Here is an 18,594-nt window from a genome sequence, read left to right on the forward strand (position 1 = left end):
GTGGAAGTGGCTTTGTGTGTCCCCCTGCTCTCCCCTTGTTCTGTGTCTGAGGAGACAGTTTAATCTGTGAGTCTTTCCTCATCCTTCCAAACGTGGTTTTCCTGCCCAGGCCCCAGGGGGGCCTTTTGAAGGGGTTCTTTAGCTGCTATGGGCTTTCCTAGCAATGGCTGCTCCGTCCCTGCAGACTTCACCCCGCCCGGTGACAGCCCTGCCCTAGGGGACGCAGGTCGCTGGGCAGATGCCAGCCTCTTGACAGAACGTCTCTTCTCCTGGGGCCTGTGGACGCCTGCCCGGATGTTTGCTCGGCAGGAAGGAGGCTGGCCGTGGTGCGGGAGAGCAGGGTGCTTCGTGTCCGCTCCCCTGGCTCCCTCCCGGGGCCTGCAGGACGGGCGTGTGTCCTGGGGACCGCACTGAGCTCATTGCCATCTTCTGAATGGAATCAGCTGAATGAGGGGTTGCCTGTGCAGCTGCCCCCAGGGTACAGCCCGTCGGCGAGTGAAGGGACAGGTGGTAGGAAAGGCGAGGCACAGAGAAAGGTCTCCCCGCTGTAAGGAAGAGCACGGCACCAGCTCTGTGAAGAGCGTATCAGCCGCTGGCTCTCAGCGGCAACAAGATGGCAGGGAGCAGGGGGACCGGCCGGCGTGAGAACCGATGGCCCTTTGAAGGCCGCAGCTGGGGTCCACTCAGCGGCGCTCTGCCACGTGAGCATAAGGGCCTGGTGTTGCCATTACTGATTTTCAAAGGCGGCCAGGAATCTGGATTTTTTTACATAAATTTTCTATTTTAGAATTAAAAGTATATAATTTAAGTCCAATAAAATAGGACTGTGGACTCCATGAGGTTTACCAGTGGGCAACTTCTGATAAGACAGGAGTTAGGGCAGATATGCAGTCTAGCTCCTCTTCTGGGCCTTTCCTGGTGGGATGGTAAGCACCAGGGTGGCAGGAAGGCTGTTGTGTCCAGTGCATTTCCTAGGGTCTAGCACAGTGCTGAGCATCCTGTAGACCTGATGGGTGGGTGGGTGGGTAGGTGGATGTATAAATGGATAAGTGGGTGGATAAGTGGATGGATGGATGGATGGATGGATGGATAAGTGGGTGGACGATAGATGGATGGATGGATGGATGGATGGATGGATGGATAAGTGGGTGGAGGATGGATGGATGGATGGATGGATGGATGGATGGATGGATAAGTGGGTGGGTGGATGGATGGATGGATAAGTGGGTGGATGGATAGATGGATGGATGGATAAGTGGGTGGATGATGGATGGATGGATGGATGGATAAGTGTATAGATGGAGAAAGGGAGGGAGAGAAAATAAGGTCAGTCTTCCCCTTCTGTGCACTCAGTGTGCTCATGGTCTTCCTCTTCTCATCCTCGGTGTACCATCTGTATACCTTTTCTAGAATGGTTGTGTGTTAGTCACTTGCACCTTGTATGAATGACCTTGCAGTGTATCAGCTCTCCCATGGGAACTTCCCCTGTTTGGGCTCTTAGTAGATGTTCATTAAATGTTTGCTGAGGGAACAGCTCAGCCTCTAAATGGTAACTCTGCTGGTGGATGAACGTTGTGGACCCCAGATATCTGGGGATGAGGGTGACGCCATGTTGTGTCTTTGGAGAGGAGAAGGGTAGGGACTAGGAGATGCATTCTAACCCATCTCTGCAGTCATGGTGGGCGGGTGACTGATGACTTTGCTTGCCCCCGAGGCCTGTGCCAAGGGGCAGCCAGGGCAGGTTTCCATCACGCTAGACACGAAGCTGGAGTTCCATTCAGAGCAAGTAAGATACTGCTACCTTCCGCCTCTTGGAGAGAGAAAACAGCACGTCACTTCTCCAGGGACTCCCTGTCGAAGGACAGGAAGGACAGAGGTGAACATGAAACACCTGTCATGTGTAGTGATGGCATTCATGGGGGCCTTGTGGCAGACAGTAATGTTCTTATTTGTACAAATGAAAGTGGCACTTGGGAAGGCTGACATTTGTCTCCGGCAGCACTAGGAAATAAACAGAGCTGGACCGGACCTATCGTTGGCAGTGCCCACCCCTCTCTTCACCCGGAGAGGGGAGGCCCCTCTCCAGCAGCCCATAGGCGAGCAGCGTCCTTGCTAGCAGGCCTTCAAATCTGCATCTTCATTTAATCCTCATGACAACCCTATGGTGGATTTCCCTGTCCCCGTTCTACAGATGAGGAAGTAGAGGCTTGTCCAAAATCACGCAGCCAATGCCAGAGCTGCCAACTCAAATCTAGACCTTCCGCTCCATGCCTGTTGCTCATTTTTCCTGCATATTTAGGGACACGCCCCAGGAAAGTTCATCACCTTCTCCGGTGCCCACAGCATCTACCCAACTCAGGTCCCTTCTCTGTTCTCACGTATACACACATATCCAAACCCTCTCACATTCATCTTCGAGCCCCTGGCCCTGGCAAAGGATAAGTACCAAATATTGGCTGGATTGGTGAATGAACTGGGTCCCTCACCAGGGAAGCGGCCCCTGGCCCTCAGACTGAGTTGGGATTTCATCCTGTGGGGGCCTGGATCTTGGGGCTAACGCCCCGTGCTTGGCATCATTCATTGATGTCTCCCTCCGGTTTTGCTGTCTTCCTCCTTGTTTCCTTAGAGCCCACGGGCTCTGGCAGAGGATGGTCAGTGGAAGTGTGTCAGGTGCCTTCCTTGAGCAACCGAAGTCAGGGCTCCCCTGCTCCCCCAGGTACCCTCTGTCTCTTTGTGCATGTTATTCATAGTCCTCATCACTCCTTGGTCACCTGCTTAGTCGTATGGCTTTCTAGGAGCATGTTAGCTCCACAAGAGCAAAACTGCAGCAGCCCTTCTCCTTCGCGCCCGAGAGGGCGCCCAGTCCGCACGAGCCTCCGTACATAGGGCCCAGGGAGGGGGTGGATAGCCGGTGTGGACTGTGACCCCACCTAGCCGTGCACATCTCCTTCCCTGTTATCAGAAGCCAGTGAGGGGAGGCTTGTCACATCCTGTGGCTCGGGCCCTAGGAGGTCTCTTTTCCTTACTCCACAGATCCTGTACAGGTGTGAGGGGACCGTTACCTTCAGAGGGTCTCTCCTTTTCCAAACCAACAGGAGCCTCCAAACTAAAAGGAGTGATGGAATCCTGTCCGATGTGGCAAAGTAGTTAGAACATCAACCCATGTACTGAGGGGTCAACTGTTTGATTCCCGGTCAAGGGCATGTACCTGAGTTGCAGGTTCAATCACCGGCCCCAGTAGGGCCTCATGCAGGAAGCAACCAATCGATGTGTCTCACGTTGATGTTTCTCTCTCCTTCTCTCTCTCACCCCTCTCCCTTCCACTCGCTCTAAAAGTCAATGGAAGCCAGGCCGGTGTGGCTCAGTTGGCTGGGCGTCGTCCCATGCACCAAGAGGTCACTGGTTCCATTCCAGGTCAAGGCACACACCGAGTTGCAGGCTTGATCCCCAGTAGGGGGCGTGCAGGACACAGCCGATCAATGTTTCTCTCCCATTGATGTTTCTATCTCTCCCTCTCCCTTCCTCTCTCTCTCTCTAAAAGTCAATAGAAACCTATTTACAAATAAATAAAAATAAAAAATACAAATCAATGGGAACAACAAGGCGATATGGAGAGGCTGCCCAACGTTGGAGGGTCCCCTCTGGCGGTGGGAAGGGGCCAGGAGGGTTAGCTGTTCTGGGAGTGAATAATGATGCTAGAATTGGATGTCTGAACTGGACCTCTGTGTTCAAAGGTCCTGCTATGGCTGCGTCTCCATTCAACCCAACGGCACGTGACTCTCCCTGTCTTGCTAACCGAGAAAGCCTGTGTGTGTCCCCTCCAGCGGTCTCCTGCGTGGTCCATCATCCATTTCCCCTCCTTCTGTCCCGGCTACAGATGGGCATTAGAAACATGAAAATCTCTGGATGGAACTGGATTTCTCCCCCCCCTCCCCCCAGGGTGACCTGTGAGACAGTGACTGTGCCTGAGACAGACAGCTCCTGACCCCTCCTCCCCGCGGAGGGCATTGCCGAGGCTCAGCCACCGCGACTCTGCGTCCCAGGCGTGTTTATTGGGAGGGCGTTGCTTGGACACAGGTGGATCCTGTTTGTGCTCATTCCCCTCTTCCTTCGGCCCTGCTGCAGCCCTGGAAGACCCAGTGCCCGCTCCTCATAAACCTTTCTCTCACACCACATCCCGCCTCCCCAGATAGGGGCTTCCCACCCCAGGCAGCGCTGGTTTTGTAATATTCTCCTTCCTGGTGCCTCTGATGTGGCAGTCAAGTATGAGACCACCCACAGAGATGGAGGCCAGTGGAATCAGGAGCTGCCCCCAACTCCTTCCCAAGGCCAAGGACTTGACTGACTGGCCGGGACAATCAGGGAGCTCGTTATGAGAATGAACATTATTAGCGCATCAGGAAGAGGTCTGCATTGGGGAGACAGAGCCCTTGGCACAGTGGGGCTGTGCATTTCACCTGAGGTCAAACAGCCGGGCAATTAAAGAGGCAGCAGCCCCCGCCCCCAGGGCATCTAGAATTCCAGACCATCCCTACCCTTCTTTCCTCTGCCAGACAGAACTGTTTGGAGGCAGCTCAAGCCTGAATGCGCCCCAGCAAGGAGGCAGCAGTCTGTGTGGCCTGTCAGGAGACAGACTTCTGACTCCCGGCCAGGCAGGGGGATGGACCGCCTGACCCTCAGTTTCAGCCGCTGTGCCTGCCAGGCCCTGCGGTAAAAATCCCTGAGATGGGCAAACCAGTGTTTCTCCTGGGAAGGTGAGGCCTTTGAAGGCCGGAGCGACGTGGGTGGCACTGGGGTAGTACAGAGTGCGCTGGGTTCCAGGTTAGAGGGCTGCTGTCATCACTGCACAGTCTGACCCCACATTGTAGCGGCTCTGTAAGTGTATTACAGCGGCGTGCCAGTAGATGGCAGGAGCGTGCCTCCAGGGCTGTGCACCCTCTGGCCTGTCCCTGGAAGACATTCATTTACCCAGTCAGCGAACATTTGGTAAACATGCGCCTTGGGCCCTGGCACTGTGTGCTGGGCAGTGGAGGTTCGGTGAGCAGACACAGCTCTGGGTTTCCAGGCTCTCTCAGACTAGTTGTGGGGGGGAGGGGGGACCAGCAAAGGATGTGTAATTACAACACCGGGAGGTGGGTATTATAATGGTTAAGTACAGCACATGGTGGTGGGACACCTAGCCCGGTCTCATGGGGGGGGGGGGGTGCTTTCAAGGAAAATGTGACAGAGCGAGAAAGAGGCAGCCACGCAGAGAAGAGCGGGAAGCCACCCTAAGCCGAGAGGACACATGTACGAAGGCTCAGAGGCATAAAAGCATAGAACATGTTTAAGGCATCGCAGGAAGTCCGGCAAGTCCGTGTGGTGGGCGGAAAAGCAGAGACTTGGGCTGTAGGTCAGTAGGGTCCTGATCATGAAGGACCCATAGGTCTGAATCCCCAAAACCTTTTAAAGCATATGGTGCAGTTCACTGTTGCCAGGTGAAGGTTTTGCGGGACTCGGAGCAGGGTCTTCTCCATCTCCACCTGGATCATGCTCCCTTCCCGACCTCCTCTGGGCTGGCATCAGGGTCAAGTAGGAGGAGGGGTGTGAAGAGGCTTGAGGCCTCTGCATCAGTGCGTCTATTTATTATTATCATCATCCATTGCTGCACCGCTGGGACCGACCTAAGTGACAGGAACAGTAATTCTGCTCTGTACCCTCCGCGAGGGTAAGACTGTGTTCTGTTTGTTTGTGGGTCCCCGCTGCATGGCACCCACAGGCACAGAAGAAACACCTCGTAGCTCTGTTGTTGTTGATTCTGTTTCGGGCCCTGGGCTGTAGACTTTGGAGCTTACTCTGTGCCAGGAATTGTTCTGAGTCTTCAAGTCTCGTCTTGTTTAATCCTTACAGCAACCCTGTGAGGTAGCTACTAGGATTACCCCCACTTTCCAGATGTAGAAACTGGCGCACATGGGGGTCGAGTGAGTAACCCAAGGTTAAGGAGCAAGTGAAGTGGTTGGGCTGGGACCACGGCCAGGCGGTCCAGCCTGAGTCCACTAACTCTGTTGCCCCATTACATAAACGCGGGAGTGCATTTCTCACCAAACCTTGGCCGGTACATGTCATCGCCGCCTGACAAATGAGGAAGCAGGACCTCGGTAGGTTGAGTATGTGGCTAGTGAAGAGCAGAGCTAAGATTTTGCCCAAGCCTGTGTGAGTCCAAATCCATGCCTTCCCCAGTGTACCAGGGACCGCATTCATTAATTACCATCCGGGCCCCAGCCTCACCCAATATGTCCTTTAAACCCAAGCTAGAAGGACCTATTATGACCTAAGTCCTGCTGTAGCTCCTGCCAGCTACACCCCCCCCCCGACAGCGAAGGAGAGCCCTATAAACTGTTTCCTTAGGACCATGCACCTGAGAGTGTCCCACCCAAAGGGACCAGACCCAGTTCTAGGGCCTGTGTAAGCCAATGTCTGGTCCACCCTCCCATGGCATAGCCAAGGGACAACTGTTGACAAGGGCGTGGACGAGGAGATCAAGCTTGGCCACACGGCCTAGGCCATCCGTGCGCCTGCACAAGAAGCCCCACCATCTGCAGGACAGAGAGGAGGGTGATGGGAATTAGGGATGTCAACGGGAACCCAGAGATGGCAGGTCCCACATTGCCATGTCCTAGGTGGAACTCCAAGAATTCTGAGACGTCTCAATTCTGACCCTTCCAGAAAAGTATGCAAGTGTATTTGTTCAGGAAGGAAGGCAGATGTGTTTCATTTAAATGTTTGCTAGCTTTATATATCCATTTTAAGTATTAGACCTAGACGCGGGCCTCCGTCTGTTCTTTTGCCCTAGGGCCCACGAAACATTAGAGATGGGCTATCCCAGAGCCTGGAGTTTGCCGGCACTGCCTTGAAGAATTTGTGTTAAAATCCACAAACTACGCAAAAAGGTTCCCTTTGCACAAGGCTGGCTTTACACACATTTTGTCTTAGACCCTCTGTGACCTGAAATGTTGCTTTCAGGTCACAGTAACAGCTCCGTCCCACTCAAATCCTGCCTCGCTGACGTCTAAGCCTGCGGACACCGTGCGAAAACGCGGTGTCGACATCGGAGCTGCCCGTCAGTGACGCAGGCAGCGTGGGAAAGAGATGAGCTCACTGGCGTCGGCCACGCGCAGGTGGACTCTGAGGCGGACAGGCTGACGCTTGGTCAGAGGATCCGCAGAAAGGAGTCTTTCCTTCACAAATGAAATGATGAAAGAAAAATAATAGATGGCAACATTGATGTTCCAAGGGAAAGAATGGAAGATAAAACTAAGAAGATTCTTGGATATCATGATTACAAATTATTGACTAGAACTCAGTCTCGTGGCCATTCCTAGCTGAAGAGAGTTGGGATTTATATATATATATTGGTGCCAATCCATACACTCTCTTACTTTGGGAAAAGAAGAAATCACTTGGGACCAAAGACCTGTCTCTGCCCCAGGAAGGGCTTATAGAAATGCTGAACACGGTGCGCAGATGACAGCAAATGAAGAAGAACCATTTGTTTCATCAACAACTAAAAAGAACAAATGGAAACTTTCATTGCTGTAGCTTGATGGGAGGGCGTTGAAACCCAGGAGCACCCCAACATTCACTGCTGTTTTTCAGGGCTGAGCCAAAACATCGCTGTTGAATTAGAAGGCCAGGACTCAAGCCATGTAGGCCAAGTATTTCTTCTCTCTGGGTTTCAGTGACCTTGTCTGTAGGAAATAATAATACCTTCCTCGTGGTCGTGGTTGTAAACGTTAAATGAGAAGACAATAGGTTAAGCCTAAAGCACAGAAAACAAGGATGTGTGTTTTTAAATCTCTCTCTTCAATCATTTGCTCATTCAACAAATATGAATTGAGCTCCTACTGTGTGTGTAGCACACTGGGAGGTGATGGAGTAGAATGATGAATGAGTCGCTTGTTCCTGAGCGTGAGGAACTGTGTCACAGTGTAACGGGGCACAGGTACTCACACAGTCACTACTTATAATTGTATTACGTGCTGTGGAAGAAAAGTGGAGTATGACATGAGAATCTATATGAGAAGAAAGGCGAAGGCGGCCAAGACTAGGGTCTTTTTAAAGAAAAGTGGGCAAGTGGGTGGAGTGAGAAATACTTAGAATGTAGAATGAATGGGGATGGAATGATATCTATGCTTCTGCCTTGAGTAATGAGTGGATGGGATGCCACTTACTGATCATGGAAAGACAGAAGCAGGGGGGCAGAGAAAAGCTGGATGGATGGATGGATGGATGGATGGATGGATGGATGGAGAGCCTGTAGATGGATGGATGGATGGACGGATGGATGGATGGATGGTGGGCCTGTAGATGGATGGATGGATGGATGGATGGATGGATGGATGGCCTGTAGATGGATGGGTGGATGGATGGATGCATGGATGGATGGTGGGCCTGTAGATGGATGGATGGATGGATGCATGGATGGCCTGTAGATGGATGGGTGGATGGATGGATGGATGGATGGTGGGCCTGTAGATGGATGGATGGATGGATGGATGGATGGATGGATGGCCTGTAGATAGATGGGTGGATGGATGGATGGATGGATGGCCTGTAGATGGATGGATGGGTGGATGGATGGATGGATGGATGGCCTATAGATGGATGGGTAGATGGATGGATGGATGGGTGGACCAAGGAACAGATAAAGTCGGCTTCACAGACAGATGGACAAATAGAGAAATAAGCAGATGGATAGATCAGTTTAATGAGTCCTTTATGAAGTAGATAGGGTATAACTCAATAAAATAATTCTTCACTATTTACTTATGTAGGATTCTTTATCTCATTTGATTCTTAAAATAACTCTTAGAAATATATCATGCAGGTTTTAATTTCTTCCTTTTAGAGAGGATAAAACAGAGACTCAGGAAGGTCAAGCCACTTGGCAGAGTGAGACCCTAGTCTCCAGCCCCCCCGTCAAGTGTCCTCCCCATCTCCCCACAATGCCCACACATAATGAGGAAGCCAGCAGTCCTGGGGGAGGAGAGAGCGCTTTGGTAGAGAATATGCCTGGATACGCTCCTCTGGGGTAACAAGGCCTTTGGGAGGAGGGAGAAAAGAGTAGAGCAGTCTGCACCCTGACTCAGAGATGTCTTTCCTTTCTTCACAGGGCCAAGTATTTCCACGGAAAGAAGGTGAATGGAGAGATTGAGATCCGAGTGGAGCAGGTAGGTTGGAGCAGAGATTTTAGCACTATTACCCTGACCACCCCCCCCTCTATTTTAGAGAGAGAGGAAGGGAGAGGGAGAGGTAGAAACATCCATGAGAGAGAACATTGATTGGCCTTCTCCAGCACGCCTCCCACTGGGGATCCGGCCCACAACCTGGGCATGTGTCCTGACTGGGAATCGAACCATTGACCTCTTGGTGCATGGGTCAATGCTCAACCACTGAACCACAGCGGCTGGGCTCACCCTGACCTTTTCTACAGCTGCAGCCATTCCCAGGAGAAACCTTGATCCATAATCATGTGTGGCTGTAAGGAGCCATGATTACCAGAAAAATCCTGACTTATACCTGGGAGGCTCATTAAATTCCAGAGTTATTTAGTCCAGTGGTCTTCAACCTCTTTGTTTTAGCAGTAGAACCTTCCTGATTCTAAGGATATCTCAAGTAGGAGCCCCTTCTACAAAATAGAGACAAGTAGAGCTTCTGTGATGAGATGGGTGTGAGGAGCCCAAAGGCCCATCTGATCCATTACTCTACCCTCCTCATCCCTACCAGGGTCCTCGTGCCCGAACTGCTAGGGTTGGGAGCACAGAGGGTTTGAATCCTGGCTCCCTCATTTTCTGGGTATTGGACAGGTGACTTAATCTCTTTGTATTACTATTATTATTTTTTGTATCATTGTTGGGATTAAAGTATTTAAGGCCTCAAAGAAGATTGGAATCACGAATACTGGCTTTTAGAATTAGCATTTGTGTCAGCATTCAGTTCCCTCATTGTATGGGGCAAGAAGCACGACTTGCTCGAGGATACGTAGGGAGTCAGGCAGAGTTAGGAATGGAACCTGTGGTTTCTAGATCCAGGGCTCCTCCCATTTACGTGTCGAAGCCTTGCTGGGGACCTGCCCAGTGCCAAGCATTGTGCTTGGCTCTAGCATGTCAGACATGGGCTCTGGAGCCAGACTCAAGGGTCAAATTCCAACTAACGGTGACTCTGATTGAGTCATACATGAGCTCTCTGCGGTCCTGTTTCTCCACGCGTACAACTAGGAGATGATAGCATCGACTGTGCAGGGTGGCTCTGAGGACCAGATGAGTTAGTCCATGAAAAGTACTTAGAACCATGTCTGGCACATACCAACACTTAGTAAATGCTACTCTTTTATCATCATCATCATCATCATCACCGCCATCATCATCATCATCATCATCATCATCATCATCATCATCCAAGGAAAGGTCCTTGCTCTACGATGAACCTAGAAAACTGCAATAAAAAAACAAACAAACACAGAGGCGTGTGACTTTGCCAGCACTCTGAGTTTGGCGTGTTGGAGGAACAGAAAGCCTTTCTGAGCATCTAATTTGAGTTGGCTTAGTATTAAAACACCTACAGCTTGAATTCCAATCTGATCCTGTAGCTTTCAAGTCCGTCCAATGTCTACTGGTTTTCCTTCCATGGCAAAGAGCAGGTTATTTTTGTTCACTTAACAAATATTTGTCAAACGTCTACCAAGCGAGCTGGCTAACGTGGGGCACGAGGATATGGAAGTGGAGGCTCTGTCCCAAAAAGCTTGTGGTCTAGAAAAGGAGGCAAGGTCCGTCTTCAAAGGACCTCCACGCAGGAGGGATCCAGGAAACAGAGGTCCAGACTTGGCGCTGTGGGCAGCACAGGCCACACTCGCGGAGGAGTCAGGAGTGGCTTCGAGGGCGGGGTGGTATTTGCAGTGGATCTTGGAGGATGGATATGCTTTCGACAGGAGGTGGCAACATGAAGCGTATATGACATGGAAGCAACTTGAGCAGAGGTACGACGACCGGAAGTCCAGGGTGTGGGGTTGTGGGGAGTCCAGTCTGGTTGACTCCAAAACAGAACACATCATGTTCCCCTGACCCCAATTCCTCATCGTCCAAGTGTCCTCTCTCGGTGAAGAGTGCCACCATCTGCCTTCCCCCTTAGCCGGAAGCCCACCGTCTTTGGGTCCCTCCCTCTCTTTCTGCCATGACGCCCATTCAGTGACCAGCTCCTGTGGACTCCATACCCCAGAGCTCCCTAGTCTGTCCACTTCTCCATCCCCATTGCCTAGGTCCTCGACCGAACCATCACTCGCTCTCCTCCAGCCGTCCTAGTCAACAGCCTCCCAACTCCATCTTTTCACCCACTTCCAATTTGTATTTTGTACTAAAGCCAGAGGGATCTTTCAATTCTTGGACATGTTAACGTTAAACTCCTTTCCTCAAAGGCTGCTTTTCTGAGTCCTCACACCCCGATCTCAGTAACCTGGTTATTCTCTTGCGTAGCACCTCAGCGTCTCCTTCCTAGCCCATATCTGAGTTAAAAACATTTAGATGTGGGCTTTTTCACAGGAGGGTAGGAACCATGGCTACTTGGAGCTCAGTCTGAAGGAGCACAGGGCCTGGCACATACTAGAACTGGAGCAAATATTTGCTGAATGAATAACTTATAGATTCCACAGATTCCAGGCTGTTTGTCCGTTTCTAAGGGAGATAAATCACTGCTCCTTAATCTCCCTTCAAAAATCGGAGTTTTCCATAAACCATCTGGTAAATGCTTACTGGCCAGCTTAGCCAGCCTTGTCTCATCCCATTTGTGAAAAGCCCAGAGGCATGTTTTTATTTTACCCTTTTATATCAGTGCCTCCTCTGTCCAAACTTGGGGTACAAAACCTGGGAGCAGGAGCGTCCGAGAACTGCCCTGAGAGTAACTCACCCTGGGGCTCTGGGCCACTCGGCCAGGCTCTGAGGACTACGATCCCAGAAACGCTGAGAGACCTCCTCGTCTCCAGCCATCCCCTCCATGGGAGCCCGAAGGCAAATAGCCAGGAGGCCAATTAACAGGTCATTTGGACATTTTCCCCTGGAAGGCATGCCTTCCTCAACCCCTTCTCAGGGTCTGAATTGTTGGCCTTTTTCCTCATCTGGACCAATAGGTGGGTCCCATAAGCAACCCCCCAGCAATCTCTGCATCCCCTAGCCCTTGGGAGAAGCCTTAGGATGGAAGCCACTGTTTAGTCTGAGCTGGCCTCACATTCTGGAAGTCTGTCTCCCAACTAAGGGCCAAATTAACCAGATAATTGCACTGTCTGAGTTCTGCTGGACAGAGTGAATGAGTTGGTTGTGGTTGGCCTAGAGGAAGCCTCCGCCCCTTTCCCCCATTTCGAAAACTGCTTGCCTCAGCGCTCGCAGAGCCAGAAATCAAGACACCCCGAGGAGGCCGGTGGGGGGCTGCGTCGTGTTGCATTTCATTACCCAGAATGCCCTGCTGGCTCTGCGGGGCTTCACAGCAGTTTGCTAACAGGGCCTGCGAGGTTCTGGCCGGGGTGCTTGGCATGGCAGCTCTCCGCTGTTTGTGCTTGAGGCAAAGGGCCTTTTCCTCCGCAGGTAGAAGTCACCCCTCGGTGGGATTAGTGATGAGGCTGAGGAATGGATTAATAGCAAGTGGACTCCCAGTTCCGCCAGACTAGCAGATGAGGGCCGATGAGCCAGGCCCTGGGCTTCGTTCTTCTCTAACACAAAAGGCTGGGGTTACCATGGTCGGCCTTTCCCCGGTGTTAATAGGGTTACCCAAGCAGAAGGACCGGCAGGGCCTTGTTTCTGCGGATGGAGAGAAAAGCTATAGAAGGTGAAAACCCTGCCCAGAGTCCAGTGAAGGGAGCTGGACGGGCCACAGACTTACGCACGGGTGCAGTGGCTCCCCTTCCGTCCTGTCCCTGTGTGATGCCGGGGTTGGGACCGGTTCAACAGAGGTGTGCGGATCCCAGGGAAGGCTGTTGGTTGGAGTTCTGTTCATCTTCTGTCCTCAAACGATATATTTCCTCAACGTAAGTGTCTTCTGTAAGCAAAGGGGGGCTTTTTTCTTTAAAATATTTTGAACACTCAAGACCATCATATATATATATACACACACACACACACTTATAAATAAGTGTATATGTATATTTTTTGCCTCATACCCACTCCCTTCCATCCACTATTCTTCCTGGATCTTAGCTGTAGACATTGACCATAAACACCATGTGATACTTTAAGAGATAATTGTCAATGAGAGAGAAATAGAGGTTGTTTGTCCATTCAGTCTGGTGGAATGAGAACAGGTCAAACATTACCCCCGTTAGGAAATGACTACTTGATAGAAATACACCTGGAGAGAAATGGCTTCGCGAAGAGCCCCGCCCTTGGCTTTGCTCTCTCCTCCTCCTTAGCAGCGACCTATCGGATTACATCTGCTGATGACCCGAAGCTGAACGGGTTTAAATTTGATGTGATCAAGTTGAATGGGGATGCACTATAAGGTCCTATTCAAAGAGTCAGCCGAAGACGAGCAGGATTGGGGAGACTTCGTTTGTTACAATCACATGATGGAAAACATTCTGGATATTTGTGGGAGGAAGTGTGGTGTGGAGGTTAAGATTCTGGCTCCAGAGGAAGATAGCTAGGGATGGACTCTCAGCCCCACCACGTGTTAGCTGCACTGACCTTCCACTTACAGTATCTCTGAGCATCGGTTTCCTTATCTGCAAAATGAGAGTAATAATCTCTCCTGCCTAGAGTTATTGTGTAGATCCAATGAGTTAGTGTACGTATGATGCTTTGCACAGTTTCTGGCGCATATATTAAGTGCTCAATAAGCTATGGTTATGGTTGTTAATATCCCAAATCTGATGCTACTTCAGGTTGCATCGTCAAAGCACAGCCTTTAGAATACAGGAAGGTGATGGTACACACACACACACGATATGCGGGTCAGACTCTAGTGAGGGACCCAGCTTATTGTCACACTGTCAGGCAGTAATTGCAACGTGGAATGCCTTCTGAAGAGAGTGATTGGAGAGGACTGACTTCTATGAGCAAAGAGGATCAGTGTGAGGAACCGGAGATGCTGAGTGCAGAACAAGAGAGGTCACTGCTAGGACCCAGTCCACTCTGCAGATATCTGCCCCCTGAACGAGTGGTTGAAAACAGTGATGGCTGTCATCTGTTGAGCACTTACATGATAAGGCTTAATACTTTTGTTATTGGTGTGGGCACCGGCATCGCCTCCACCGTATGGAAACAGGCTCAGGGGGAATACATGGATTTCCCAAGGTTGCCGACGTGTAACAGGCAGAAGCCTGTTTATGAACCCAGGCAGCCTGACTTCAGAGCCCTCCTCTCGCCCACCACGCCTTCCTGCCAGTGTTGCAGACATCCAGAGCGGTAACTAGATGTACGGGTTAAACCGCTTTGCATGCATCATCCCATTCCAGCCCCTTTAGGTGGGTACTGGGCAGGCAAAGAAACTGAGGCTCAGAAAGGTTAAACGCCCTGCCTGAAATGAGTGACAGAGGAGGGATTTGGACCCAGGTTCCATCTGCTGGTGTGCCGAACCACCACCCTAGATGGTCTCCCTGGGGCTAGAGTCCATGCTAGTGGTGCGTCCTCCAAGAAGGTGGATCTCAACTTGATATAAACAAAGCTGGTAAGCAGTACTGACTAATGGTGAATGGGCAGTACCCCTTTGGTAGGTAGGGAGTCCCCTGTGTTGGAAACACTTCAGCAAAAACTGGGTGGTTAATTCGAGGAATATTTCATAGGAAATGTATATAGCTAATAGGAAATACATTTTATTTTTTTCCTTTTACTTATTTTTTTTTTTGGTGAAGGTAATCTATTCACAGAATCAAAAATCGAACAGGTGAAAAACGGTGCCTGGTGGAAAGTCTACCTCCAGCCTGGCCCCACCAGTCCGCTCATTAACCAGTTTGTTTCATCATTAGCGCCAGTTCCTTGGGCAACTTTTCAGAGAGATGCTACATGCAATGGTCAGTACACACACACGATGATTTTCCTTTCCTTTTCATAAGTGGTAATTAGTCAGAAAAACTTAAACCACCGTAGGTGTTTTGGAAGAGGACTTACTGAGGAAGGTTGATTTGAAATGGGTCAAAAGGGGTCGTCGTGTTCCCCAAAGCCACGCGGTCCTGCGTTCTCTCTTGTCGGTGCCTCTGCTGCTGTAGGAATTCCCGCCGACCTGCTACGTCCGCTGTTGCTGCTGGTGAAACTTCCTCACCTACCACCAGGAACAGAGTGGCTGCTCCCACTATCCTAACTTCAACTCTTGCATCAGCGCCTCCCAGTGGTAGGAATGAACCGGAACCATGTGTCCAAGGAGTCTGGGAAGTGTAGGTGGAGGCGTTCAGCCCCCACAGGGCCCGAGAGACCACAGCAGGACCCGGGTGTGGGGCTGAGCGGCACAGTCCGCCCCTCCGGCGGCTCAGCCTCCACAAGTACCCTTCTCAGCCACACTGTTCTGCTTCCTGACTTTTCACTTAATGTCTCTGGGAGTTTATTGCACGAGCGTGAGTGCAGATCTGCCTCATTCTTGTGAATAATGATTGCCTAGGGTGCTATCACATGGACCTATCATAGTTTATTTTCCATAATTTTGAAAGAGGCAAGATGCTGGCCGACAGATTGTTTTGTTATTGTGAAGAATGCCAAAACTGTGTCACTTGCTAGTATAGCCATAGGCTTCCTTCCTAGAAATACAGAGACTGGTTCCAAAAGCACTGCAGGTAGTGAGTGCTGTACTGCACCTTGAGGAATGAGGGGCTTCCCCCTGACTGCAGGAGTCCCCCCAGAAGACAGCCTTTCAGAAGGGGCTCACTCAGGTCGGGGGAGCTGCCTTGCCCACGGTCCCGTCTCTTTCCTGCGGGCAATGAGTAGCTGGCACAGGGTAGCACAACCTAGCCCCTTGAGCCCAATTTGGGACAGCTGTGGAGGGCCCGCTCGGCTTGGAGCTCCCGCTGAGTTATCCAAGGTCTCTGCTGAGAACCTGCAGCCCAGCTTCTCCTGCCCAGACCCTCTTCCTTCCCCTTTGCCAGAGCAGTCCCTGACGTCTCCTCAGAGTCTGCCTCCTATGACATTTATAATTCTGATCGACTTTGCCGGATTACCTTCTGTCGAGGTTGTGTAGGTGATACACAAGGGCCTTCTGGTCTAGATTTCTGGGACTCTCCATGACCCGTGTTTCTGGAGTCCATCCTGCACAGGATGCTGTCCTGGATGCAGCCCAAGCGTGGATGCTGAACTCCACAGTCTGGTCTTCCTCTGTGACCTCCTTGCATTTGAAATTCACCAGAGCTCGGCGTTTCTCCGCAGGGCCGAGTCCGACAGAACGCGGCCCGCTCTGACCCACTAAGCCTTGTTTTGTTAACACAATCCTGCAAGATTTATTTGTTTGGCTTGGCTCACCCTGACCTCAGACGTTCTGTTTTGTATTATTTTTTAAAGCATGCAGGTCTCCATGGAAGCCTTTTTCTTTTCAAATCTAAGAACCAGCTGGGGAATCGAAAAAGCAGGTGGGCCACGAGGGTGGATTAGCTGAAACATAACTCATTCGAGGACCCCGAGTTTCTCTCAGCCACGGCATTGATTAATGGGGATGCATCACTGTCCTGGGTCTATTTTTAGGTTCACTCATTTAAGAAGACAATAGAGAGATGGAGAAACAATAGCAATGGTGATGGTCGGAAACTCTCACTGAACATGTGCTGTAGGCTCGGTGCTGTGACAAGTGATTCCCGTACGTTAACTCATGTAACCCACACAGTATGTCTTTGCAGAGGAAACTGAGGCTCGGAGAGCTTACATAAATTGCCCAGGCAGGGTCACACAGCCAATAAGCAAGTGGGGAAGCCAGAATTTGAACCCAGGTTCAGCCAATTCCAGGGTCCTGGTAGATCGATCAGAGTGTATGTTGGTTCTTGAACTTGTCTGCTTCCGCCTTTGGACTCTTCCCTCCCCCCGGAGTTCCGTGAACACGTAATGCATCGTTCCTTTGTCTCCCCCTGCTCTTTGGACCTACTGGAGGAATGACATTCCTGCGAGTCGTTCTGCCGACAGAAGACGCCTCCTCGTGGCTCTTACTCAGCATTTGATGTTACTGGTGTTTCGCGGCGTGGTGCCCCGTTAACAATTCTGTTTCTTCTCTGTTTTCCCCCGAGTTAATGTTCACCATTTGTCTTGAGGTGTAACTGTATGTCTTCAGACTAAATGAATTATATAATAGCTCAGTCTCTGGAGCCAGACCGTCTGGGTTTGAATCTGGTTCTGCCACTTCCTGAGTGATTTGGCTTCTCTGTGCCTCAGTTTTCCTCATGAAAAATTAAAATAACAATAGTAGTAATAATAAATACCGGTAGAGCTGTGAGGGCGAAACAAAACACCCCATTTGAAGCACTCAGAGCAGATACTTGCATAAAGAAAGTGCCCAATAAGCCCTGGCTGGAGGGCTCAGTGGTTAGAGCGTTAGCTTATTCACTGAACGGTTGCGGGTTTGATTCCTGGTCAAAGGAACATACCTTGGTTGCAGGTTTGATCCCGGCCCTGGTTGGGGCACTTGCAGGAGGCAACCAATGTGTTTCTCTGACATTGGTGTTTTGTTCTCCTCCCTGTCTCCCTCCTTTCCACTCTTTCTAAGAATCAATGGAAAATATATCCTCAGGTGAGGATTAACAACAACAACAAAGGTGCCCAATAAGTATTACAGCCATTTTTACGATCACCTTTACATTATTGAACACATATTGTCTTAAGTGGTTTCTAGACATCAGTCTCTGGGATTATTCAGAAATGAAAAAGATATAATCCATGTTCCAAAGAAATTTTCTGTATAGTTGGGGGGATAAGAAATATAAAATGTTCATAGTGTATTTTAATGTGTATATATATTTTTTTTAATTTTTTTATTGATTTTTGGAGGGAAAGGAAGGGAGAGAAAGAAACATCCATGTGAGAGAGAAACATCAATCAGCTGCCTTCTGCACACCCCCTACGGGGAATCGAGCCCTCAACCCAGGCACATGCCCTGACTGGGGGAATGAAACTGGGACCTCTCAGTCCATGGGACAACGCTCCATCCACTGAGCCACACTGGCTGGGCTTAATGTGTATATTTTTATTTACATGTATGTCCAATCACATTTCCTTTTGACATATGGCTCTTGCTGGCACTTGGTATGAACTCCTAACTCTTCCTTGCTAGCAGACAGCCGCGGTCCTGGTCGGTGTTCAGTGTTTCGAGTGAACGTGTGACTGAATGGATGACGTGGTGCAGCCATAGCAGCAAGGTGGCGCCAGAAAGGGGCCTTGAAGGTCATCTACTCCAACCTCCTTGTTGACAGCTAAGAGGGTCAGAGAGGGGAAGTGACTGGACCTGACAGACACACGTCAAATCACTGTTGGAGTCCACAGTGGGGAGAACCCAGGCTCCCAGCTCCATGTCATTGTTCTTCCTCCTACACTTCCCACCTGCCACGTTCCCCTGGTCTTCCTCCTCTAAGAAGCCCTTCTTCCCTTCTGATGCTTTAATAGCAAACGAGTTAGT

At 50.5% G+C, this 18,594-nt stretch overlaps 1 protein-coding gene across 2 annotated transcripts in view; it reads left to right on the forward strand.

Moving 5' to 3' along the window:
• Positions 1-18,594, forward strand: part of SYN3 (synapsin III) — a 413,377-nt gene that overhangs the window by 35,151 nt on the left and 359,632 nt on the right. For both annotated transcript variants that reach the window (XM_036251978.1, XM_036251979.1), the window contains one exon: positions 9,152-9,209. In XM_036251978.1, the coding sequence (XP_036107871.1) occupies positions 9,152-9,209 (58 nt within the window). The remainder of the gene's footprint in view (positions 1-9,151; positions 9,210-18,594) is intronic.

Source organism: Molossus molossus, unplaced genomic scaffold, assembly GCF_014108415.1.
Source record: "Molossus molossus isolate mMolMol1 unplaced genomic scaffold, mMolMol1.p scaffold_m16_p_10, whole genome shotgun sequence".
Lineage (NCBI taxonomy): Eukaryota > Metazoa > Chordata > Mammalia > Chiroptera > Molossidae > Molossus > Molossus molossus.